The following is a 26453-nucleotide window of genomic DNA, read 5'->3' on the forward strand; positions in this document are numbered from 1 at the left end:
CAAAGGCACATATTAATATAGTGCAATGGGGTTCGTGTCCTTACATAATTTTCTTTTTAAGTTATTAATAATATTTTTCTCTGAATTAATAATAATATTTTAATATTTTAACTTTTGTTTAGATACAATTTAAAAAAAAAATCTACTAAATTATTTATAAAAAAAATATTAATAAATATATTATGTAAAAAGACAATCAAATGATTAAGGTAAAAGTAAGACATTCTGGAAAGCATGGTGATCCTGCAGATCTAAGATAAGTTAAGAGTATAAATAAAAATATTAGTGTTTCAGAAACATAAAAAAAAAGGGGATAAATGTAAAATTTGAAATATGTGTATGAAATTTATTATTACATGGTTGAGAAAAAAAAATCTTTAGATAGTTGGTGATAACAGATGAAGATGCAAAGAACTTAATGATGGAAAATATACAGAACTGAATGATGGAAGATATGCAAAATTGATTTAGATTATGGAAGATGGTGATTTCAGCATTTGTGAGAAGATTATCTGATTTAGAAAAAAAAAACCATTTTAAGATATGAAAAAGCTATTTCAACCATGGGGAAGTGGAGAAAGAACCATCATGAATCCAACTATTGGAAACATTGGAAATGTAAAGCTTTGATAGAAAAGTGTAGAAGACTTTTATTAATAAAATTTGATAACCAAAGGTAGAATAGAAACCAAATGAACGTATTTAGTTGGAAAAAGAAAATATTAGACCATAAAAACCCTCAATTTTTGGATGTGGAGCAAATTAAGACGGGCAGAAACGGTATTTTTAGAACACTTGTTTTTCTTATATAATATTTTAACTTTTGTTTAGATACAATTTAAAAAAAAAACTACTAAATTATTTATAAAAAAAAAATATTAATAAATATATTATGTAAAAAGACAATCAAATGATTAAGGTAAAAGTAAGACATTCTGGAAAGTATGGTGATCCTGCAGATCTAAGATAAGTTAAGAGTACAAATAAAAATATTGGGGTTTCAGAAACATAAAAAAAAAAGGGTAAATGTAAAATTTGAAATATGTGTATGAAATTTATTATTACATGGTTGAGAAAAAAAATCTTTAGATAGTTGGTGATAACAGATGAAGATGCAAAGAACTTAATGATGGAAGATATACAGAACTGAATGATGGAAGATATGCAAAATTGATTTAGATTATGGAAGATGGTGATTTCAGCATTTGTGAGAAGATTATCTGATTTAGAAAAAAAAAACGATTTTAAGATATGAAAAAGCTATTTCAACCATGGGGAAGTGGAGAAAGAACCATCATGAATCCAACTATTGGAAACATTGGAAATGTAAAGCTTTGATAGAAAAGTGTAGAAGGCTTTTATTAATAAAATTTGATAACCAGAGGTAGAATAGAAACCAAATGAACGTATTTAGTTGGAAAAAGAAAATATTAGACCATAAAAACCCTCAATTTTTGGACGTGGAGCAAATTAAGACGGGCAGAAACGGTATTTTTAGAACACTTATTTTTCTTATATAATAGATATTTTCAATAGGGACGGAGACACATATTAACAAGGTCGGCCCAATCATATCAGAGATCCCGTTCTAAATTTAAAAATGGGCTCAAATTTTTTAAAAAATAAAATTATAATAATTAAAAAATGTATATCAAAAATACAATTACGTATTAATTAAAAATAAATTTAATTATAATTATTTTGAGTTTTGATCAATCTTAGTTTTTATATGTATTGAGTATTTATCATAATATTTTTTTTCAATTATTGAGTTTTTTTAATAATATTTTATTTATTTATATTAATATTTATAAAAAAATAAATTTTTCAAAATTTAGGGTCTTCTAAAATGTGAGGCTCTGTGTTGCAGCACATGCTGCACTTGAGCAGGGTCGGGCCTGCATATTAATATAGTGCAATGGGGTTTTTGTCCTTACTTTTTTTTTTTAGTTATTAATAATATTTTTCTCTCATTTAATAATAATACTTTAATATTTTAACTTTTGTTTATATACAATTTAAAATGTTTTTTCCACTAAATTATTTATTAAAAAACATTAATAAATATATTATGTAATCATTGATATATTTATTTTGTTGATAGTTATAAATTAATCATTTTTTAAAATCAATTATTTGTTTATTTTAAATATTAATTTTTATTGTGTACGAAAATTATGACAAATAAAAATGGTTTTTCAATAATAAATTTATGAAAAATCAAATATCTAATAATATAAATATTAAACATTAAATAACAATACAAGATATAAAGTATTAGATAAAATTTTGATTATATAAATAGAAATACAGATTTTTAATAATATTAAAAATATATTAATTATATAATAATATAATTAAAATATATTTATCTCAAAATGTCAATATTTCTAACTCCGTCCCTTATTTCCAATATTCTAGATATATTTTGTGCTTACAAAGTGTCAAGTTGGATGCACTTATTAATTAAAGGTTTTTTGTAAGAATGTGTTACCTCACCAAGTTAAGTATAATATTCAATAAAATGCATAGGTTATCATTAATATGAAAACAAAATGAAGTTTAATGCATAGCTTATCAATAATATTCCTGCATGAATTCGATGTATTTAAGACATCTAAAAATACATTTTCAAAATTTTTAGACAATTTTGATTTTCAAAAAGTTGAATGATCCTTAGAGTGAGAGAAATAACCCTCTAGTTTAGAGAATTTCTTATTCCACTCTATGAGATGAAAAAATATCATTTGAAAAACTCAATATGCCCCTTAAATTCTAGAAATGTATCTTCGAACGCACTTTATCCAAAATTTAAATGTTAACTGATCTGGAGATGCATCTTCGTAATATTTTAAAATATACATCATTCATCCACTCGTAAGGCATTTTACACATTTATTGTTTCGGAGATGCATCATCGGTTATTTTACAGAGATGCATCTCCGTAACATATCAGAATAATGTATGTTATGTTTTCATGGTTATTCAAATGAATATTTAAAAACGTTATGTACCATGTTATGTAACGAGATTTAAACTACAATCGACATGCGAAATATGACATATATAATTCCAAATGGTCCCAAAAATGACATATATAAATAAAGTAAATACACAATAAAGTAGCATGAAGTGAAAATAAAATACAATCCATAATGAATTCAAATTACAACTATTATATACTATTGCACTATTACGTATGTCAGACTACATCTCCTCTGTCTCATCTGACTCCTCGGACTCCCCGTCCTTCAATACCCCCCCCCCCTCCCTCCTTTTTCATAAATATTAATATAAATAAATAAAATGCTATTTAAAAAACTCAATAATTGAAAGAAATGTTATTATAAAAACTCAATCCGTACAAAAATCAAGATTGATCAAAACTCAAAATAATTATAATTAAATTTATTTTTAATTTATATATAAATGTATTTTTGATATATTTTTTATTATTATTATAATTATGTTTTAAAAAAAAATGGGCCCATTTTTGTAATTAGAGCGGGGCTTCCGATATAATTGGGCTGACACCCTGGTACCAGATGACTTTCATAATCATCAAACATGGCGTCCATTTGTCTACGTGTCAAAGCAGGGGGAGCATAAACAACATGGTGTCTAGGAACAGTCTGAGTGTAGCCAAACTACCGCTTCACGTGCTCGAGCTGATGAGGAACAGTGAAAAATGATCCACAATCCAACCATCTCGAGTATAACACTATATCGTCAAATGGTTGTGTCTCACGGTGATCGACATAGTTGTTGAAGTGCATGTCCTCGGCAACTAAGCGATCAAGATACACTTTGAATAGCTCTATCGCCTGGTTCCCTCTGAGCGGGAAAAATGCAGTAGCACGTGGCATATCCTCGGTGTAAGTCGGTACACCCGCCCAACCAGAGATGCGCGGGAAATGCTGGAGGATCCAAGCCTGAAAAGTTTGAAACACACGAATAATCAGTAATGGCTTTGTAAATATAAAATGAAAATGACACAAAAATATTAAAAGACCAATAAATATTATCGCCAATGGTGTGATGTTGTCTGTGACATACTTCTTCTTTCACTTACATCCCTCTGATAACTTTGAGTACAAGTAGATCAAACAAGCGGCTCCCAGTTGTACTCATGGGCCCGCTCGAAATTCTCAAAGTACTGTAAGTAAACGATATTGTATAAGTGACACTCTTTTCCACAAAAATCGTAGTGCCAACCAAATATAGCAGGTATACTCTTATAGCATATGCTCAATGGAGTTTCACCTGCTCGTCATCACCTATAGCAAATTCTGGTTTCTGGAACTCATTTGTATATACCTTTTTCAAAAATTCATACCTAACATGAGCTCCTTTGTTTCTCTCCATCTCCATCAATGCATCATCTAGGTCAACTCCTATATAGTCTACAATATACTTCAGTGCCTCGTTTTTTATAATCCTCCAATGATCTAGAAGTTTCCCCCTTATCGGAAGATGCAGCAAACACGACACATCATCGAGTGTGATAGATATCTCACCAAGCGGAAGATGGAATTACGAGGTCTCAGTGTGTCATCTCTCCACAAATGCATTAAGCATTTTGTGGTTGAACGTAATATAATCGGTCATGCACAAGTCCTTCATCTCAGATAGGAATAAAGCAGCCTGAAACCAATCCTCATTCGGCTGAAGCAAGCTAGTAATCTTCCGCATGTGGTTAATAAACTTCAGCGGATTACGGTCCTACAGAAAAATAAATCAATGTCAGAAATGTGTAGTATAATAATAAACGTAAATTAAAAAGAATGAATCCAACTAATGTTACCTCCCTGTTTCAAATATGTCTGGCAGTATGATTTGGGTACAAAGACAGTAATGACAACTTTATAGGGTCTCCTCTAAATGGCTGAGATGGCTCTGGCTCATCATCCTGAGAAACCTCACCATCCAAAGGTAGTTATGGCTCAATAGCGTCAGCAGTCAGAGGTAGCACTAACTCATAAGCATCATCTGTCGGAGGTGACGTTGGTGCCTCTGGTACCTCTAACGCCTGAATAGGTGAAACCTAGCGCATGCAGGAGGATGGAAGGAGTGATACGTTGGTAGGTGAAACTTATCTCTTACAGAAAGAAGAAGGTGGAAAAGCATGATGAGAAGCATGAGCCCCAAAAGTAGATGTTTCTACATGGCCAGAGTGATTAGGAACCTCTGAAACCTGACATTTGTCCTACTACACTTATGCATGTTACGCAATCCTCTTTTCCCTTAGTCTATCGTATCTATAGTCATAATGTATGTAAGTAAACCAGATAATTAGTCCAAGCAAGCAACACTACAGGAAAAACAAACAAAAAAAACATACTGCTAATTTTTGAAGATGCGTCTCCAGTTATTGGAAAACTTAAACCTTGAAAATTTTCGGAGATGCATCTCCGGAATTTTTTGCATAACTCTTCAGGTCCATCAATGGCGGCAATGCAGACATGCAAATCCCAAAAATAATGGTTTGATCATCATTTTCAGCCAACAAACATATTTTACAGAATGTGTAAACTATCATTCATGTAATTTCTACTCATTTTTTACTATAATCATCAGTTTTTACTCATTTACATAAAAACTAAAACTTTTCAAAACATCAAAAAACTTACAAATTTAGAGTTTATTTTACAATTGGATTATGTCTCTGATGCACTTGATATTGATCGAAGAACGTCTGAGCTTGGTTATTTGATTTTGGAGTTTTGGAGTTGGTTGATGGAAAGCACGGTGAGAGTTTGAGCGAACTTTGTATTTTTTTAGAAATAAGGAAGGGGAATGGTTCTGTCACAATTTAAACTTCAATATCTTCCGAAGATGCATCTCCAAAATCAAAAAATATTTTAGTATTTTTACGTGATGTCTAAGTAATATATATGGTACATTAAAACATTCGCGTAATTTATATAAACATGATTGATATTCACTCGCATGTGAGGAAAAAACTAACTAAACAAGGGGTGCCCATAGGTGGATGGGGGTATACATCAAAGATTTAAAATATGAGCTGAAATTCTTCCCGAAGCCAACAGTTGCAAAGCAAAATATTGAAATATTGAAGTAGATGGGGGTATACATCAAAGATTTAAAATATGAGCTGAAATTCTTCCACAAGCCAACAGTTGCAAAGCAAAATATTGAACATTTTAAACAACTTTAAAGTTAAAAGAAAATACTAACTTATGCTTTCAAAAAGCACATGTTAAGGAATTCAATGTAAAAGCATCTGTCTTCAAAATCGTACATTCAACTTGGTAGAAGTCAAAATATTGTTTTTACAATAATAAATTTTCACATTTAGATTTTCTTAACTTGTTCCACAAAATTGATCAAATCTAACCAGCCTAGTAACTTGCTCACAACGTAACCCCTCCAAGCTCATCCAATTGCCAAACACAAACTCCTACTCGAACATTTACCGCCTTCGTCACTACGCATTTCAATATTAGTTTCAATACCTCGGCGTATGCCTAGTATTCAATCCATCTAAATCACAACCCTTCAACTTGAATTTCACTTTTCGAGCTCTTATTTCTTTTCTTGGACGCCGACTTGCTTCCTTTGGATTTTTTGTGTTCTTCACTGTCCTTAGCTCTCTTCTTTTTTTCACTACCATCTATCACATTTTCTTTATTTCTAGAAGATTTTTTTCTTTTCAAAGGTGTTGCTTCAATTTCCTCCCCATCTGTGATCTCTTTCACAGTTTGTTCTTTGCTTGGTAGCGAATTCTCTTTAGGAATATCTGAGTAAATAAAATTAGAGGTGCAGAATAAATAGATGTACTGGATTTTAATAACCAAACTTGTGTTGTTTGATTGTTCATCAAGATAACACTGATCATCAATCCCTTATTTTTCTTACTTTTCATAATTGAGAATCTTGATTTAAAAAATACTACATTTAAGGAATAAGAAAAATACCAACCTTCAACAATGAAATTAGAGTCAAAAAGAACATGCAGTATATGCTGCTTTAGGAAAACCTGCAACACAAGTTAATGGGCTTTAGCTCATAGGTTATTTCGTTATCTGATTTTCAAATACGCCCGATAGGTTAGAATGGTCAAATATCATAATTTCTTTAAGTTAGCAGTGTCATATGAATCGCAACAACATGAACTATATAGCATACTGAAAGGGAGAAATTAAAAGAATATGAAACCTACAGAAGAAAGAAGCTGTCTTGTCTTCGTATCCCAAAGTCGTAAATAACCGTCCAGTCCTAGAAAAATATATATTTATCAGATTAAGAAATGACATTATTTTATCTAGAAAAAATAAAGTGAGCCATGTCCTATACTATTTTATGAGCTATAGGAGAAATCATGCTCAGGGTAGGTATGGTAATTCAAGATTATAATTTGGCTTCAGATAAACAATAAATCATTTCCAAAGAACTATTTAAAGTTGTGATCAAAACTTCATCAGAGAACTCTCTGTATAACTTAAAAGATTAGCATCACACGAGGGAAAAGAGTCAAAAGACAGACTAATGCTCACCACATGAAGCTACCACAGGTAGCTCGGGGTGCCTGACAATGGATCTGATGCTTCCAGAGCATTTTCCGGTAAAACATCCTAGCATTTTTCCTGTATTTATTAAAATAAGATCAAAACAAAGTCATTCAAAAAGGTCAACTCAGAGACAATAGAAACAAATGAAATAAATAAAGTTCACAATAATTAGAAGCTATAGCAAAATGCAATTAAACCAATTAACAATCTATTATCTAAATAGTAGGAAAACATCAAAAAAAAAGCCACAAGGGGTCATCTTTACTATAAATACACAAATATTTGTATTTTGAGGGAACTAAGCCATATCTAACTTCTGTTGCCAAATAAAAGCTAATTTATAACATTGTCTAAAATAAGATTTTATATAATTAATGTAATAAATAAGCAGAAAATAGTCCAAAGTTATTGGTCAAAAAAGGAAAATGAAGAATATCAGAGTAATACAGTATGCTGAATAATATAAAAAGTTAAACAGTGTTGTAATCACTTCCTAAATTATGAAACATTTCCAAAATTTTGGGGGATACCTGTACGTATATCAACAGAAGCCATGTCACCCGACCCATTCCCTAAATAGATTGTGTTGCCATCTATATCCTCAGCCAGCGCTTTAATTGGTGTCTCACGAAAATCAAAAGAGAGAACAGGTCTCCTCTGAGCAGATATGTCATATAGGCGAACCTGTTCAAAGGACCAACATTTGTAAATGGAAGAGTAACTAGACAGCATATCCACAGCTTGAAACATATTATGCTTATTATCTTCATCTTTTTTGATAAAATGGATCTCATGCAACTTTATGGTCAACCTATATTACTCTGTTTAAAAGGTTAATAATGAGATAATTTTCTAGTCATGCTAGCAACAAATAGTTGATTTGAAAAGAATATGTTTGGGACTCTTGGCGAAAATGTGAATAAAAAACTACTTTCTAATTCAATTAGGCCAGACCTTATCCCATTAAGAAAATCAGTCATGCTCATTCATAAACTTAACTGTATTGAAATCCTTTACAGAACAGATTCACTATAGTTCATGACAATAAATTATTCTTACATGATTGTCAAAATTAAGTATTAATACTTAATTATAATTTGTGGATATACTATGGAAATATGTTTCCTTTCCCTCTTGATAAATCATATAGTTTTTCTCAGCAATTCCAGAATGAGTGATTATAATCCTTCTCAAGAGTCTCTACACTAGAACTACCACACCCTCTAACACATCTTGTTGAAGGATACCAACATAAAAGAGGAGTGTTTTGTATTATCACACATCAAAGATCTTTTCCTTCATTTAGTATAGAATAGAATTTAAGAAGAATTCACTGATTAAAATTACCTGATGGTTATTGGTGCCAGCAACAAATTTCCGATGGTCATCTTTACTTAGATATGAAACAGATGTGAACCAAGTAGGTGTAAATATACCAAGGCTGTTTTTAGGAGGCTGCATAGGTTAAAAGAATGGTAATATCGAGCTTAGTAAAAACAACTTTGTTCTAGCAAAAGATAAATTGGGGAGAAATTAATGGTTAATAAAAAAATATGAAGTGAAGGGGGTAGAAGTCATGGCTCACAGATTTCGCATTCCAGATCTTTGTGTAGTTATCAAGATCCCAAATATTGACTTCAACTCCTTTCCTACAAACAATTGTTCATTATTTCTTAGGTCAGGTAAACATATGTATAGATGATAATAACTAAAGCTATAAGGTGATGCCTTGTTTAGATTCTCAAAGGTTTATGGTAAAGGGTGTTTATTTGTATGCTGTATATATCGGTCATAACTTGCAATATGCTTGTGTGATTTTCACCTCAAAATGCAATTATTCAAACGGTTCAATAGTCATGTGGATTAAATATAACTTTGAAGTTTCTATGTTATGCAAACTGTAAAAACTCACCCTCCAAATAACGCAAACTTCTCATTTCCGTCCACCTTGCAACACAAAACATTACCACTATTGCATACATTCCAGGTTTTTGAAAAATTAGTATTGGAAGATTCTGCCGCGGATTCAGGAACTTCAATGGACCTTATGCTTGCATTCCCTTTGCTTGTGCATGTAAGTAAATTATAAGCCCTAAATAACAAAGAACACACATTTGAATGATGTTGGAAGTACACAAATACAAAATCACAAACACATAACAGACACACATATATAAGTACAAACACACAAGTGTATAACGCAAGTAATTAAGGTATCTCAAGCATGAGAACAAGTGCAAGCACAAGGACACACATGCAAGATTAAAGTATTTTAAACATGAGAACAACTTATTAACTTGCAGGTTGTAGAGAAAGTGACAAAACCGGTAACACTGAATGTATGATTGGAAGACTTAAAACATAAAACAATACCTAAACCTAATACTCTTATGTAAACTAGCAATTAGGGCAGTACTAATACTATGAAAAAAAGTCCAAATTAGAAACAATGGGGCTAATAACCCTAGTATATTCTAACAACTGTCCAGACAGATTAGACATGAGACCTGCCGACAAAGCAACCTAAAAATAACACAAAAGTCCCGTACATATGCTGTTGCATTCACGCAGTTGCACGAAGAAAGAGCAAAGCAATTCAATTATTCATAGAGAAATTCAACTGCGGTAATTGCTCTATTAATCAAAAAGTCAAAATACAATAAGGATTAGAATGAAAAAAAAGATCTTAAACTGTCGAAAAGCTACAGTTCAAATACCTGGAATCCTCAAGATTTTGTTTTGCAAATAAATGCAAACCAATAACATTATTCTCTTCAGACTGAAGATCTAAATCATTGGCCTTTGAAATTGTAGCTTGAGAAACTCCAGTGATAGGACTCAAAACCTCAATCTGCATTTTTTTATAGTGAAATGCTTTATTTTTAATAACAAAATATCGAAAACAAAACCAGTTCCAGAGCCAACTATAAAACCGCAAAGTAGCTTACCCTGCCATTTTTCCTTGCTACAGCTAATAACTGCAATAACAGAAAAACATTGAAAAAAATTATAAGAACTCTAATCTAAATCCATTGCAGAAATTAGTATTAGAGAATCATGAAAAGTGCAATCCCTAAGAGCAAAACGTTACCGGGTTGGATTTGCGGTCAATGATTGAAACAGCGTTAACAGAGTTGGAAGCATCAGGGTCACCCCATCGCTCTACGACCTTGGGACCTCCTTGATTTTCACGGGATTCGAGAACTAACAACAGAAAGCATAAAAGAATAAGTATTAAATAAAGACATAGAGTATAAAATAGAGAAAGTACCTTTGATGAGACCGAGTGTGTCAAAGGTTAAAGCACGGAGGGGAGGGCAACCAGGGCACTCGAGAGTGGTGGCGCGAGGCATTTAGAGACAGCGGCGGAGGGAGTGAGTTGGAAGAAGAAATTACGACGGCGCTGCACTGGTCTATAGCAGTCTTGTTTAGGTTACCGCCAGTCCGCCACCAACAAAATCTATACTCTCTTTCTTCTCCTTCTTTTTGTTATCAAAATAAATAATAATAATTAAACTGCGGTAATAGAGAAAGTGCATATGCTGTTGTCAAGATATTAAACTTCTATTTTATCATAAATTAGAGTTTAATTGGTATGTTACTAGTAAAATAAGGATTAATAGGTGATTTATCCCGCCATTTAAGGTTTTTTTTTCTAAGGTAATTTTTAAAAAAAAACTACAATTTTGTTTTGTTACATGATGATTCTCTTAATTTAAGTTTTTTTTTTTTTGTCAGATTCATTTGAGCAGCTGATGTGGCAAGTGGATGTTGATTGAATTTAAAAATTCACTGTCACATGTATCAAATGTTTGACACATCATATGACCCTAATTCATGTAATTCATCTTCTACACTAATCCTCTTCACAACTCTAATTCATGTCATTCATCTTTTACGCTAATCCTCTTCACAACCCTAATTCATGTAATTCATCTTCTACCTTTTTCGTTCACGCGTAACCTAATTTGTCTTCTACCTTCTTCGTTCACGCGTATTATGGGTTGCAAATGGCATACAGCAAATCGTCCTCAATCGATACTTCGAATGAAAGACAAATGCCTATATGTGGTTGCAATCAGGTCATGAAGATTTGGGTCTCAAATACGCTGGAAAATCCGAAGAGGAAATTTTGAAGATGCATGAATGGGCAAAAGGTATGAAAATCATGTAACAATGTTTCTTATTTTCCGTTCTTCCCTAAATTCATGTTTCCTTTGGTTCTTAAACTCAGGCGGAGATTAGCTGCGATTTGTTTATTTTGGATGATGAACTTGATGAAATTGAATGGAGATCTAGAATTAAGACAGTTGACAATAGCTTAACAGGTGATTGCAGTTAAGGGGAAGACATGATTGATTTCCTGAGAGAGTTTGGCAAGGAATTCGCAAAGGAGTTTGGGAAGGAGTATGCCAAGGAATCTTGTTCAAAGAAGCTTGAAAAAATTAAGAAGAATTAGAACATGAAAGGAATTAAAGTTATTGGTTAAATGTTGCACTGATAATTCCATGAGTGTTGTTTACCATTGTATTCAATATGTTGTAGTTGTTTCATTACAAATTGATATTTCAATGTACATGTTGTTGTACTTGTATTTAATTTGAAGTAATTGTTCCAATGTATCAGTTTGAGATTTTAATGAATGAATGGATGAGTTTGTTTCAATATGAGTTTGATTCAATATTTGTTTTGTCTCAAAATGAGTTTTCAAAATAAGTCCAATTCAATTGCAGTATTACTTCTCAATATCAGTTTGAGTAGCATTTCAGTATTACTTCTCAATATCAGTTTGAGTAGCATTTCGCTATTACTTTTCAATATCAGTTTGAGTAGCATTTCAAAATATCATTACATAATAGCACGTGTTGTGCAATTACCATTACATGATAAGACATAATAGTCATTCAAAATATCATTATATAATAGCACATGTTGTGCAATTGTCATAATAATTAAACAAAAACTAATTAACCACATTGTACCAACTATCATACTAATTAAACACATTATACTAATCAAAACATAACAAGGCAGTAGTTTTTTTGTGTTAATGTGTCATCTCCATCCTCAGTTGTTCCATCAGTTCCACTTATTGCAAGGGGTACTTCAACTGCACCAGTAGTGACTTTTGCTTTCTTTGCATAGTATTTAGGTGTCTTTCTCTACAAATGGCAATTATGACAATATTAACATCAACTAATTACACAAGAAAATTAAGTACATGACAATAAGGAATTCTTACCTTTCTTTTCAAAGTCTCTGGATTCTGAACAGTTTCCTTGCATCTTCTTGAGTTATGGACCATTTTGTCGCATTTGGTGCATCTATAAGTCACACCAACTCTCCTCATTCTTGATCCACCTTCACCTAACTCCCTAAGCCTAATTTTTGTTGGTCTCACGTGTCCTTTCTTATACAAATGAGGGTGTAACTCATATGCATCAACTTTAGACCACATGTCTATTCCATTTACAGGACTTATAGCAAAACTATAACAAATGGCATATATTTTCCTTGAATAACATTCATCTACAAAGTCCTTTGGTTTTTGTTGTCTCTAAGTTAATGTTGCACAAGCATGTTTGCAAGGAATACCCACCAAATCCCAAAACCCACGCGTGCAAGTTCTCTTGCCTAGATCAACAACAAATTATTGAGTGTTGTAGACATGTTTTACCTCCCACTCATCATTCATAGACCATGTTGGGGTCCATTGTCCGCTTGTATAAACCCTTTTATCTAGCCTCTTCCTAGGTATTGGCATAATCTTATGTTCCCATCTATCCAACATTTTTGTACAGTTTGACATTCTATTCATTAGGTAGCTTTTAATTTATTCACACATGGTTAGAATAGGTTTATCCCTTGCAACCAATATTGTGGCATTAAATGATTCAGAAATATTGTTCATTAATACATCACACTTAGTATAAAAGTTGAAAGCATGCTTACACCAAGTCTTAGTTGGAACTTTCATCGGCCATTCCCATGCATTTGTGTCAAGCATCTTCAGTTCTTGCATTTTTTCATGCCATCCTTGGTAATTTGTGGCTTTGGATGCACCCATCATCAAATATCTTATTAAAGTACCTCCACCAAATTTATTTTTGAAGTTAGCGTAAAGGTGTCTCAAGCATAACCTATGTTTTGTCCTTTCAAACACACTTACCAATCCCTGTAATTATTAAACTGCATAAGTTAAATCACACTAGCACCATATGAGTTAAAATATACTAACAAATAAAATCCATACCTTATGTTGGTCAGATATGAAGACATATATTCTTTCTTGCCTTATGTCCTTCATTAGCAGTTGTAAAAACCATATCCAACTTTTTTTTGTTCTGTCTCAACAACTCCAAAGGTCAATGGAAAGTATTGGCCATTTGGGTCTCTTCCCATAACTATTAATAATTGTCCATCATATGTTGTCTTCAAATGACAATCATCAACACCAACAAATGGTTTATAACCCTTTATGAAACCCTATTTGCAGCCATAAAAGCAAAAGTAGAAAGAACCAAACCTAGGTTGAATTGAAGGATTGGATTTGTCCATATTAATCTTTGTAGTATTCCATGCACAAACTTTTTTTAGCTCAGCTACATACCTCCAAATGATGGCATATTGTTTAGTAGAATCTTCATCAACTATTTTCTTTGCCTTCCATGCCCTACCTGGTGTTATCCCAACTGAGTAATTCTTCCTCATATCTTGCATGATGTCAGCAATTATAACCTTCTCACATGTTTGCATCTTATTAAACATATCTTTTGCAACCCACTTGGATTTGGCACTTCTAATGTTCAAAACCCTAGCACAAGTGTGGGTTTTCACCCATGTTTTTATCTGAAAAGTTTAAGACCCGCCAACTTTAGAGCATAGAGCAAAAAAAAACATTTGCCCTTACATTCTACCCTTACCATGTTACTTTCATTCTTGACAAATGTAATTTTCCTTCCATTTAATACGACCATTCAATTATGGAATCTTTGAAATAAACCAATGAATTAAATTCCATACCCAACTTGAATTCATAGTATTTCCCAAGTTGTTTCTTCATAAACTTTTCATATTTAGGTAACTTCTCATCTTCAGAAGCATTTGGGTCTGAGCTACCTAATTCATCACTCACATATTGGTCTTCTCCACCATCCTTGGGTTTATGATTTTTTTCTTTAGAAGCATCTATTTGAACCATCTTTGGGCATGTCGACTTCAACAATCTCAAATCCATCATTCAATGCAGTTGCCATATCCTCTTCATTATCATCAAATCTAACTTCCATTGCATCATCATCACTTTCATCCGCATCTTCATCACTTGATTCATTCCTAACAGTAACGTTAATGCATTGAGGCTTAACCACTTTGACCTTGATGTCCTTCACATTGTATTCAACATACAAATTGCCTTCAACGGAGTTTCCAACAACATAAGTAGAAACATCAATAACACGATGGTCCTTGTTAATTTCAAAATAACAATAATTTATACATTCAAGTTTGCTTCATACCCTAAACCTTTTTCTTTCATAACCCCAGTCAAGAACGATATTCATGACCTCAGATAAATCCCATTTTTTAATATTTTGTTCTGAACAGTGCTTTGAACCCCACCCATGTAAAACATTATTTCCTCCCTAACAAACTCTCCACCATGATGGAAAACCACACTGAACATGATCAACTACAGACATGAGAAACACAACTGTGAAAATTTACCTGCGAATGAAGCTTCGTTTCCAGAACACAAACCCTATTGTCACCTCTTCAATGTCGTTTTCACTACAAGCTCTTCAACACTTCAATGGCGTCTTCTAATTTAGAACAAATGTGCAGGACGAAAAGCAAGGGTAAAATTCTCAATTGTGAGTGGTAACGTGATGTGTCAAACATTTAGTACATGTGGCAATGAATTTTTAGATTCCGTCAATACACACTTGCCATATCAGCTCCTCGAGTGAATCTGACCATTAAAAGGTTTAAGTTAGGGGAATCTTCATGTGGCAAGGTTGTAATTAAAAAAAATTATAGGAGGAAAAACCAGAAGACTCCTAAATGGCAGGGGGATAAATACCTATTAACCTGTAAAATAATTTTACACTGTCACTCAATAGAAATTCATCAATCTACCATATCGTATAATTAACTTAAAAATTACAGTCTAATGTGGCAGAATACATTACGTTAAATGTATATCTCATTTTCTCCATAAATTAAGCGCCAATTTATTTTAATTTTTTAAAATCATTTTTAAAATATTATAGAATTTTGTTTTTAAAAAAAGTTAAATAAAAAATAATTTAAATAGTTCTTTTTAAAAAATTATTTTAGATATTGTATCTATAAGTTTTTTATTATTAAAATTTTCAAAAATCACTTAAATTTAAAGCTTTTTTTGAATAAATTTTTATAAAAAATTATTTTTAAAATATTTTTTATTAAATTATACAATTTTAACTATATTCTAAATATTTTTGTTACTAAATATAAAGATTTTAACTTATTTTAAATATCTTTATTATTAAATATAAAATTAGATTTTTAATTTATAAAAGCCTATAATATTTTAAAGAATATTTTAAAAATGTGATAAGTTTAGTGAATCGATTTATGCACAACCCGTGTAAAGATTACATAGATGTAATAATTCGATGCGGTACTTGAAATCTTTGACGGGAAAAAGTTTGGTTTTCACATAGAATAATCTAGACACGACAACGGGACGGCTCGAAGACGGTTTTTACATCTTCCAAATCTAAATCCGAAACTCAAAATAATTCTCATTCCCCGCCCCAATTCCCATCGGGGATGAAGAGTTAAAATTTAAACTCATCCCAAACAAATTCGGATTGGGTTCGGGTATCCCCGCTCCGCCACTATTAATAAAATCAATTTTTTTAATAAAAATATTTATTTATTCAAAATCAAATTACATTACAAATAATAAAATAATAAAATCTCAAAAAAATCCATGTATACATTTTGAATATTTAAATAATATATACAAATCAAAATATCAAAAAATTAACCACATATTTAATATTCTAAATTATAAAAATTAAAATAATAAAATACATAATAAAGTAAACGGGGCGGGTTCGGGAATGAGTTTGGTGTGGGTAATAGTATCCCTATAACCCGATTCGTCCCCATATTTTATAATTGGGGAAAACCCAAACCCAAACTCAAACCCAGTTAAAGCGGGTTTTCCCCAACAAATTCGAGGTGGGGTCAGATGGGTACCCACATGTATGAATTATATTATCATGCCTAGAATAATCATGTATATGTTAGAGGTTAGAGATATTACCAATAGAAAATTCACTTGTAACTTTGTGAGAAAGAACTTGGCTACATGAAAAGATAAGAAACAAAAAAACCTCATTCTATTTTACCTTTGTCAAAGAGAATTTAGCTACATGAAAAAATAAGAAACAAAAAACCTCATTCTATTTTACCTTTGTCAGAGAAAATTTGGCTACATAAAAAGATAAGAAACAAAAAACCTCATTCTGTTTTACCTTTGTCAGAGAGAATTTGGTTACATGAAAAGATAAGAAACAAAAAACCTCATTCCATTTTACCTTTGTCAGAGAGAATTTGCCTACATGAAAAGATAAGAAACAAAAAACCTCATTCTATTTTACCTTTGTTAGAGAGAATTTGGCTATATGAAAAAAGATATTGCATGTTGAAGGAGAGTTTTTGGATGACTAAGGGTCTTTGTGAATTGTGACTATTCTAGATTAGAAGACTATTAATTGAAATTAGTTTTGTTTCGAATTGGGAGATTAACATAATTTTTCTTAATTCAGTTCAACATAATCGACATTTTATAAAACAAAATTTAGAGACAAAGATAATTCAGTTTTAGTTTGTTAAATCTGGAGAAAAAAAAAATCAATTAATAGATATACTCACAAAAGTTGTATGTAGCATAAACTTCTACAACTTACTTGATAAAATATGTTGAATTGTAATTCCTTGTGCCGAAGTAGGTTGCTCGACAGAGTAAGGAAGTGTCGAACCACCTAGTGTGTTGAGTTGTGTTAGTGTGTCGAAGTGTCAAAGCATGTTGCTTCACATATGATTTCGACTTAATGACTATTTTAGTAGTGTTAGCTATTTTGGGCTTTTATAGTTTCGGGCTTTGGCTTGAGGTCCAAGTTAACCTAAATTTATAAATAGAGGGAGTAACCCTTATTTTTGTAATGAGGTGAATAGAGTATTCATAACATTTGTGTTCACAGTATTTTACAGGTGCAAAGTGAATAAGAAGTTTTCCACAGTTTGTGGACAGAGAGAAACTATGCAGAATTTAATTCTTCTTCTCCTTCATCGTTCTTTACACTCTTTCTTTCTCCATTATTCTTTTCTTTTCATTTTTATTGTGTGGGTGATAAAAATCTTGTTCATCAAGATTGATTGAAATTCTCCATAGGTTTTGGTGGATTTCCAACATTTGGTTTCAAGAGCTCTGGTTTAATCGATTCATGGGAAGAAAATCATCGTGGCAACGAATCATCCAAATGGGCATTTTCCAGTAAATCTTCTGATTCTCAAGAACAACAATTATGAGAATTGGTGCAAGTAGATAAAGGTTATGTTATGTTATCGAGATCTTCGGGATCTTGTGAAGAAATGAGTAGCAACGCTTGCAGAAAACGCGACAAATCAAGAAAATACTGCACATAAAGAATTGAAGAATAAAGATTATAGAGCTCTCTTTATAATCCATCAATGTCTTGATGCAGATAACTTTGAAAAAATTAGTGATGCAGAGTCAATGAAAGAAGCATGGGAAATTCTGGAGAAATCATTTGGGGGCGCGAAGAAGGTGAAAAAGGTGAGGTTACAAACTCACAAAGAGACGTATGAATTTCTTTAGATGGAAGACAATCACCAAGGTTACGAAACTGGTGAATCAAATCAAGGTATGTGGAGAAGTGTTGACATCAAGATCTGTTGTTGGAAAGATCTTGAGGTCGTTATCTCTAAAGTTCGACCATGTGGTAGTAGCCATAGAAGATTCAAAATATTTGTAAAAATTGACAAAGGAAGAGCTTTAGGGGACGCTTGAATCTCATGTACAAAGAATGGTTGAAAGAGTTGTAGGAAAGTCGAAGAGTGATATGGATTTGCAGGCTCAATCAGTAAAAGAAAGAAAAGGCAAAGGAAGCTGGAATGGAAACAAAGGCAGAGGAGGCTACAACAATTCGACTGGTCGAAATCAGCAAGAAAGAAACTGGTCGAATTAGAGAAAACCCTGGAATCAAGGCAACCAAAGAGGTGGTGGTCAAAAGTCAGACAAGAGTCACATTTAGTGTTACAATTGTCAGAAGTATGATCATTATTCTAGTGATGGTCCAGAAAAGCAGAAGAATCAAGAAACTTATGCAAAGCTGGCGAAACATGAAGAAGAATAGACATTGTTGATGGTTACAACAAGAGATGAGGCGAGATTCAAGGACCAGTGGTACTTGGACTCGGGATGCTCATCACACATGCCTAGACGAAAAGATTGGTTTCTCAATATAAAACTCTCAATGAAGAACATGGTGAAATTTGCAAATGACAACACTCTAGCAGCTGAAGGTGTTGGTGATGTTCTGATTATGAGGAAAGATGGTAAGAGGTCAGTAATTTCAAATGTGTTGTACATACCAGGCATAAAGAGCAATTTGCTCAGCATAAGACAATTATTCCAAAAGAACTACAAGGTGTCGATCGAAGACAAGATGATGAGAGTTCTCGACTCAAATGGAAGGTTGATCTTGAAGGCTACAATGTCTCATAATAGAACCTTCAAGATTGAACTAAATGTGATGGAGTATAACTTCCTTGCAATAGCAGCCAACAAAGATGAATGGATATGGAATTACAGACTTGGCCATCTCAATTTCAAATACATTAGAGATTTGAAGAGAAGAAATATGGTTTCAGGATTACCAGAAATTGACATTCCAAACGAAGTGTGTGAAGAATGTGTGTAGGTAAAGCAACATAAGAACAACTTCAGTAAGGATGCAGGAAGCAGGTCGAAGGCAATTCTTGAAGTCATATACTCTAATGTATGTGATCCTCTCCAGGTGGATTCGATTGGAGGTAACAAATATTTTGTTACATTCATAAATGATTTCAGTCGAAAACCGTGGTCTTACCTGATCCAGAAGAAAAGTGAAGTGATCGAGGTATTTGCCAAGTTTAAATCTATGGTCGAAAGATGAAGATTTTGAAAACTGATGGTGGTGGAGAATATGTGTTAAAAGACTTCGATGCATTATGTGTGAAAGAAGGGATTGTTCATGAGGTGGTGCCATCATACACTCCACAGCAGAATGGAATCACAGAAAGGAAGAATATAACCATTATGAATATGGTTAGAAGTATGTTGAAAGGCAATCATCTACCCAAAGAATTATGGGAGAAATTGTGTTGACTGCGATATATATCCTGAACAGATGTCCGACGAAGAAGTTAGAAGGAATTACACCAGAAGAATGTTGGTCTGGTGTCAAGCCTAGCTTGAGTCATTTGAAGGTGTTTGGATCTATAGCACATAGATATGATCCAAATCAGTTGAGAAGAAAACTTGATGACAAGTCGAGTCAGATGATCCTGATAGGATATCATTCGACTAGAGGATACAAGTTACTCGACCCAATGAATAAACAAGTGGTGATCAGCAGGGGCACGATCATAGATGAGCTTAAGGAGTGAGATTGGACTGAAAATGTCAAGAAAGATTTAGTGAGAATCTTTTGTGATGACCCAACTAGTGAATTCGAAAGAGAAGTTCGACAGTAAGAAGTCAGAGGTGAAGCATGCCCAAATAGACCTCAGAGAATAATACACATGCCTGCAAGGTTGCAAGAATGTGTGATTACATCAGATGATGTGGTCAATAAAGAAGGTGAGCTGGTACACTATGCTTTCTACGTAGATGTCGAACCAGTCAATGCAGCTAAGGCATTGAAAGATTCTAAGTGGATGAAAGCAATGGATGAAGACCTAAAGTCAATCGAAGTTAACAACACTTGGTCACTTGTTGAATTTCCCCGAGACAAGAAGGCAATCGATGTGAAGTGGGTATACAAGGTGAAGTTGAATCCCAAAGGAGAAGTGACTCAACACAAAGCGAGGCTTATGGCGAAAGGGATTTCTTCAGAAAGAAGGAATCGACTTCGATGAAGTTTTTTCACCTGTTGCTAGGATCGAAACAATCAGGTTGGTTGTTGGTCTAACAAACGTAAACAACTGACAATTGTGTTAGATGAATGTGAAATGTGCATTCCTTAATGACCCCTTAGAAGAAGAAGTTTATGTTGCACAACCAGTTGGATTTGTGAAACATGGCGAAGAAAGAAAGATGTACAGGTTGCATAAAGTCTTGTATGGACTTAAACAAGCTCCAAGAGCTTAGAACAAGAAGATAGATTACTTTTTAAGGGATAAGGAATTTGTGAAGTGCACAAGTGAACATGGAGTATATGTAAGAAGAAGTAAGAGTGAATTGCTTATATTATGTCTCTATGTCGATGACCTGTTGATAACAGGTAGCTGCAAGAAGGAGATCGAAGACTTCAAAGGTGACCGTAACAAGGAATTCAGAATGTCAAATCTGGGTGACATCTCATATTTCCTTGACATCGAATTCTATAAGAATTTTAGAGGTTTGATGATGCACCAAAGAAGGTATGCAGGTCGAAGTGTTCAGAAGACTAAGAGCTATGATGGATGTAGATAACCTAGAGACAATGAATTATGTGGTGTGTTGAATTGTAATTCCTTGTGTCGAAGCAGGTTGCTCGACAAAGTAAGGAAGTGTCGAACCACCTAGTGTGTTGAGTTGTGTTAGTGTGTCGAAGTGTCGAAATATGTTGCTTCACACAGGATTTCGACTTATGCCTATTTTAGTAGTGTTAGCTATTTTGGACCTTTATAGTTTCGGGCTTTGGCTTGAGGTCCAAGTTAACCTAAATTTATAAATAGAGGGAGTAACCCTTATTTTTGTAATGAGGTGAATAAAGTATTCATAACATTTGTATTCACAGTATTTTGCAGTTGTAAAGTGAATAAGAAGTTTTCCACAGTTTGTGGATAGAAAGAAACTCTGCAGAACTTAATCTTCTTCTCCTTCATCGTTCTTTACACTCTTTCTTTCTCCATTGTTCTTCTCTTTTCATTGCTATTGTGTGGGTGATAACAATCTTGTTCATTAAGATTGATTGAAACTCCATAGATTTTGGTGAATTTCCAACAAAATGAACATTCAAGATCCTCTTTGCACCAACTTAAAGGAGGGAGAGTGTTTATGTGAGTTGTTCATTACAAGATTATAAGAATAATTTTAAGAGGTATAGCATTTTGATTGTTGCAACAAATAGAAATACCATTAATACCTAATAAAATGATATCACAATATAGTCTAACAATAAGTAGTGGTATCAGAGTCATATGTTTTTACTTTAATGATGCGAACATGTCTTTGTCTACGTCGTGTCAGGCATTCTTGCTTCATTTGTGTTTGACTTGACTATGAGGAGTGAAAGGTAGAAGGAGAATGGCAAAACTGTGGTTAATGGAAGTCCCTGCAAAACTGTGATTTTCTTTAAGTAAAAGTGTGTTTGTTTAGGTCTTTGTTGAGTTTGCATATCAACTTTCAAGTTGTTTCTGTTAGGCGATCAGTTAATGGTAGCGATTTTACTCTTGCACGAGCGTCTATCTTGTAATACTTTTCGTAATATTCGTGATTGTATCTCTTCAATTGTTATGAAAGAAATGACATGATATTATTTAAGTAAAAAAATTAATAAATTTTACTGCTAACCAAATAGTTAGTTAAAACAACAACAAAAAATTAACAACACTAATCCAACATACATATATGATTATTATATCACGGATGTATAAACTGCTGAACCTTTCTTGGGTTGAAAGTTAGCCAGAAACTTCTTAAGCATCCAATTTTTTTCAGTGCTAATGCAAAAAACAACAGTATCTATAATTTTTCCTCTTGTTTAACTGTTTCGGTACATCTGAAGAGATACCTTGCGTTACAAGGTTATTTATTTTGTTCTGCCTGCTTGATTTTATTGGATCGCCCGAAGACATATCTGGTTCTGTATATTCCTTGCTATCGCATAAAATCTGGTCCAGCGTTGTCTCAGTTTTCAAAGAATATGAATCAACCTGACTCGCTTCAATCGGTCTCAAGAGACTTTGATTCGGTAAAGCCAGTACTACTTTGTTATAGTTTACTTCCTTTAAGTTAGGATCTGTTCCGGTGTGCCTGAACGAACCGAAAGTAAATAAGAGTGTCAATCAAATAATAAACTACTTTCTAACCTTACAAGTCGGTTTTGTTGGTTTTATGAAGTAAAGTTCGACTCACCTGATGTTTTGGATTTCATAGAGGTCATCTGAGCTTTCGCGTGGTATACCAATATCATTTTTCGCAGATGGTTGAAAAAGTTTTGCAGAATATTGATCCACTTCATCACCCTTTTCTTTGCTGGCGGCCGCTTCATTAGCAAAGGTAAAAGAGAATCTGCGCGAGTGAAATCCGTACTTCCGAACAGCTGAAATCGCCCTTTCTAATGTTTCTAAAGCCTGTTTTACATTTGAATTGATATATACATTGCTCTTTCTTTTCTGTACACTTCTTGTGTCATCATACTCAACTGAAATGCTATGTTCTTTATTCGTATTGTTTTCGATTTGTACAGTCTCTTCAATATTTGCTTCTACAACAATCTCTTCACTATCTGCGGCGACAATCTCACAACTCTCATTGCCCTTTAGTACAAAAGACGAGCCACCTTCCTCAATCGGAATTTCATGTACTTTGTCAATATTCTTCTCACTTTTTACCGTCTCTTCACTACCAGCATCTAAAATCTCACCATTGTAACTATCTCGGGATATATCTTTTTCGCTATCTTGCTTACTTTGAATAAGTTCTTCCGCGGGAAGAACGCTTGCAATTTGCATAAGTTCCTCCTCGCCCTTAGCATTTGATTCACGGATACTATATAGAGCTTCGCGAATTCTAACATACAACGAATCTGTTAAGGTCTTGCTGAGTTCTTTGTCATTGTTCATCATAGAGGCCACAGCCTATAACAATATCAAGGGATGGTTAATCTAAGAAGATGATCAAAGAGAACATACAAAATAACAACGCGAATGCGATGTTTTGTACAACCTTCTGATAAAGTCTGAAACCGCTGCCGATAAGTTGCCTTGAAATGAAATTTACAAGGGAAGGAGGCATAAAATCCACCTTGATATCCAAATTCGCTATTGTTCTACAAAAATCGGCAAAATCTATGATCAAAACAATCTATTACTGATGAACAAAAAATATGAAACCCTTTCAAGCTACTACTACTAATTTTTGAGTACTCACTTAAAACTCACCGAAAATAACTTCGTTCAGAAGTCACTTTTTGTAAAACATAACCTCCCACCAAATCAATCCTCACAACACCATTCGCTTCTGGAATCACGTCATTGTTGAAACCATCAATAGTCTCGTTAGTTCTCTCTGACTCCGTGACCTGAAAGAAAATCGAGCACAAATTTCTCAAATCATAAAGATTATATATAGTTCAGAGTTAGCTTTCCATAAAAAAAGAAACAAGTATCGAGGTGAGTACCGATTTCAAAAGGACAACTATTAAGTCATCTTGGAAGTACTCAAAGAGATAATAATGAGCTATAGCCTCCCTTGTCGACAGTGGCCATGGGGGCTTCATCCTTTCTTACAAAATAGAGCAATATAATAAGCATTCAAAAGTGAAGGTTTTTTTAACATGGTAAGTGACATTAAAAAATGTTATGTTCTTCGATTGATGCTCGCAAGACAAACCTTACTAGCGCAATTTGTTCGCAAGTTTGGACCTTCTGCAAACAATCAGATGCAATTACTTTGAAAGTCGGAATCGTAAACTGAGGCCACCTAAGAAGTATCATTGAAAATTATGATTTGAGACAAATATGCAGAAAATTGAAATCACTTAATCTGCAAGATGAATCTCACCATTTCTTATAAAGTGCTGTTTCCCATGAGAGGCATAGAGCTGTAGTAATAAACAAAATAAATCATTAAAATTTCACACGTCGAACTCTATAACACGATCTTTTCCGTTGAAATTAAAACGACGACACTAAATGTTTTGACTGATTTATGCAACTCACAAACATCAACAGGTCCATCTACATAGCCTTCAACCAGCAATGTATGATAAGGAGTTCCCTCTGGTCCTACACGGTACATAACGCGGAATTCCTCGTTATCCTGTTTCAACTGTCGAAAGAAAAAAAGTTATAACCAAAACATAACATAGCCACAACTAGAGAGAGTGCTACTAGTACTAGATAGCCTACTTTCCAATCAGTGCCTGATGTACTAGATCCTCCATTTTCATCTGCAGAAGCACTTCTCATCATATCAAGAAAATTCGACAACTCAGCAGTCTTAACTTCCAGCTTCTCCGCATAACCTGCAAAAGAACGCGATAAACTGAATCACCTAAATTGATCAACAATTCAACTAAGCTCAAAGAAAAACATCAGAGTGCTACAATTTAACTTAACTACCTTCCAATTCGGTCTCCGAAAGCGAAGAACTACGAAATTGACTTTCGACAAGCGATTTAAGTTTCTGATCATTTGTAAGATCAAATGAGGTAAGAGTCTTGTCCAATCTCTCTCTATACTGCACAATATTTTTCCTTTTCTCCATCTTTGTATCTCTAAAAAACCAAACAAGAAAGCACTTCCATCAGAAAAAATCAGTTTTAAAAGAAACAACCATTTATATCATACTTTTCAATTAATTAAAGAAAAAAAAAGTACTTGTCAGAAACTTAATTGGCCACAATAAGGTTTCTATTGCCACCATCAATTTTGAAACAGTGAATCTGAACTACTTCATCTGTTACACTTAATAAAAATTGAAAATTAAATTTTCAGCTACCAACTAGTTAACAGAAATTGACAGAGAAGCATACCTAATTACAACACATATAATTTAATGAAACCAAACTCATATAATATATATAATATATTATATCTAATCTTGATATATGACACGTGTCAGTGTTTAACAGAAGCGTTAGTAGTTAGTTACAATAATATACTATATATATATAGGATTTTCATGAAAAGAACACTTACATGAATATGAAGATTTTGAAGAGGAATATGCAGGAAGTGAAGAAGGAGAAATGAGATCTTGAAAAGAGGAGACAAAGTCACATGATGTGAGAGCACAAATGCGGAATGATCAATATTGGAAACATCAAAACTAAATTTTAAATTATTTTTTAAGTTAAATAAATAAGTGATTTTGGGAAGATGAAATAAAGTGATATTATACGTGTGAGCCTTGAAGTGCAGAGAGTCAAAGCTATAAATATAGTGGGACCATGCATAACAGATTAGTACATAATAATAGAGATAGATATAATAGCTACTATAAATGTGTGTGTGAATGATGGATGTGGGTGATATAATGTAATGTACTGATTCATGTGATATGAATGATGATAAAAGGGTAAGTTTTGGTAGTTAGAAAAAGAAGAAAAAACAGTAAGGTTAAGTTGGCAGAGGAGAGTAGAGAGTATGTCTATGTTTTTTTCTCAATTTAGACATGCTCATGAAGATTGTATGTACATGTGTTTTTTCATTTATATTCAATCTTAATTTCTTTTAGACTTTTAATAGTCAACGTAAATTTTATCAAATTTATATGACATAGAATAATTACAAAATAATATGAATGTTAAATCGTTACACGTAAGCAACGTGTTTTATGGTTAAAATACAATGTCGAAAGAGAAAAAGCTGCTACATTACTTTTTGGATGCAGTGAAAAATAAGTAAGGGTTTTCACATTTTTGTGAATGA

General features: G+C 33.0%; 2 protein-coding genes across 3 annotated transcripts; both read right to left on the reverse strand.

The window, feature by feature from the left end:
* Window positions 1-6228: 6228 nt before the first annotated feature.
* On the reverse strand, window positions 6229-11057 carry LOC127125512 (ribosome biogenesis protein NSA1). Its single transcript, XM_051054307.1, is given in 13 exon segments — window positions 6229-6613; window positions 6615-6760; window positions 6943-7000; window positions 7184-7239; window positions 7518-7607; window positions 8063-8216; window positions 8880-8987; window positions 9118-9181; window positions 9445-9624; window positions 10250-10383; window positions 10481-10510; window positions 10624-10736; window positions 10804-11057. Coding segments are annotated over 13 exon segments (1359 nt in total). The 5' UTR covers window positions 10886-11057; the 3' UTR covers window positions 6229-6469.
* An 11298-nt stretch (window positions 11058-22355) lies between these two features.
* On the reverse strand, window positions 22356-25940 carry LOC127125513 (uncharacterized). Of its 2 annotated transcripts, none has more exons than XM_051054308.1 (11): window positions 25722-25940; window positions 25143-25297; window positions 24930-25045; window positions 24741-24849; window positions 24583-24622; window positions 24412-24501; window positions 24200-24299; window positions 23961-24100; window positions 23746-23848; window positions 22933-23657; window positions 22356-22830 (listed from the first exon to the last, which is right to left on the reverse strand). In XM_051054308.1, exons 2-11 carry the CDS (start codon window positions 25285-25287, stop codon window positions 22518-22520), a joined length of 1881 nt encoding a protein of 626 aa, XP_050910265.1. In that variant the 5' UTR covers window positions 25288-25297; window positions 25722-25940; the 3' UTR covers window positions 22356-22517. The 2 variants fall into 2 exon arrangements, with proteins under 2 accessions (XP_050910265.1, XP_050910266.1); XM_051054309.1 differs by lacking the exon at window positions 25722-25940 and adding an exon at window positions 25401-25487.
* Window positions 25941-26453: the final 513 nt, after the last annotated feature.

This window comes from Lathyrus oleraceus, chromosome 3 (genome assembly GCF_024323335.1).
Source record: "Lathyrus oleraceus cultivar Zhongwan6 chromosome 3, CAAS_Psat_ZW6_1.0, whole genome shotgun sequence".
NCBI classification, from domain to species: Eukaryota; Viridiplantae; Streptophyta; class Magnoliopsida; order Fabales; family Fabaceae; genus Lathyrus; species Lathyrus oleraceus.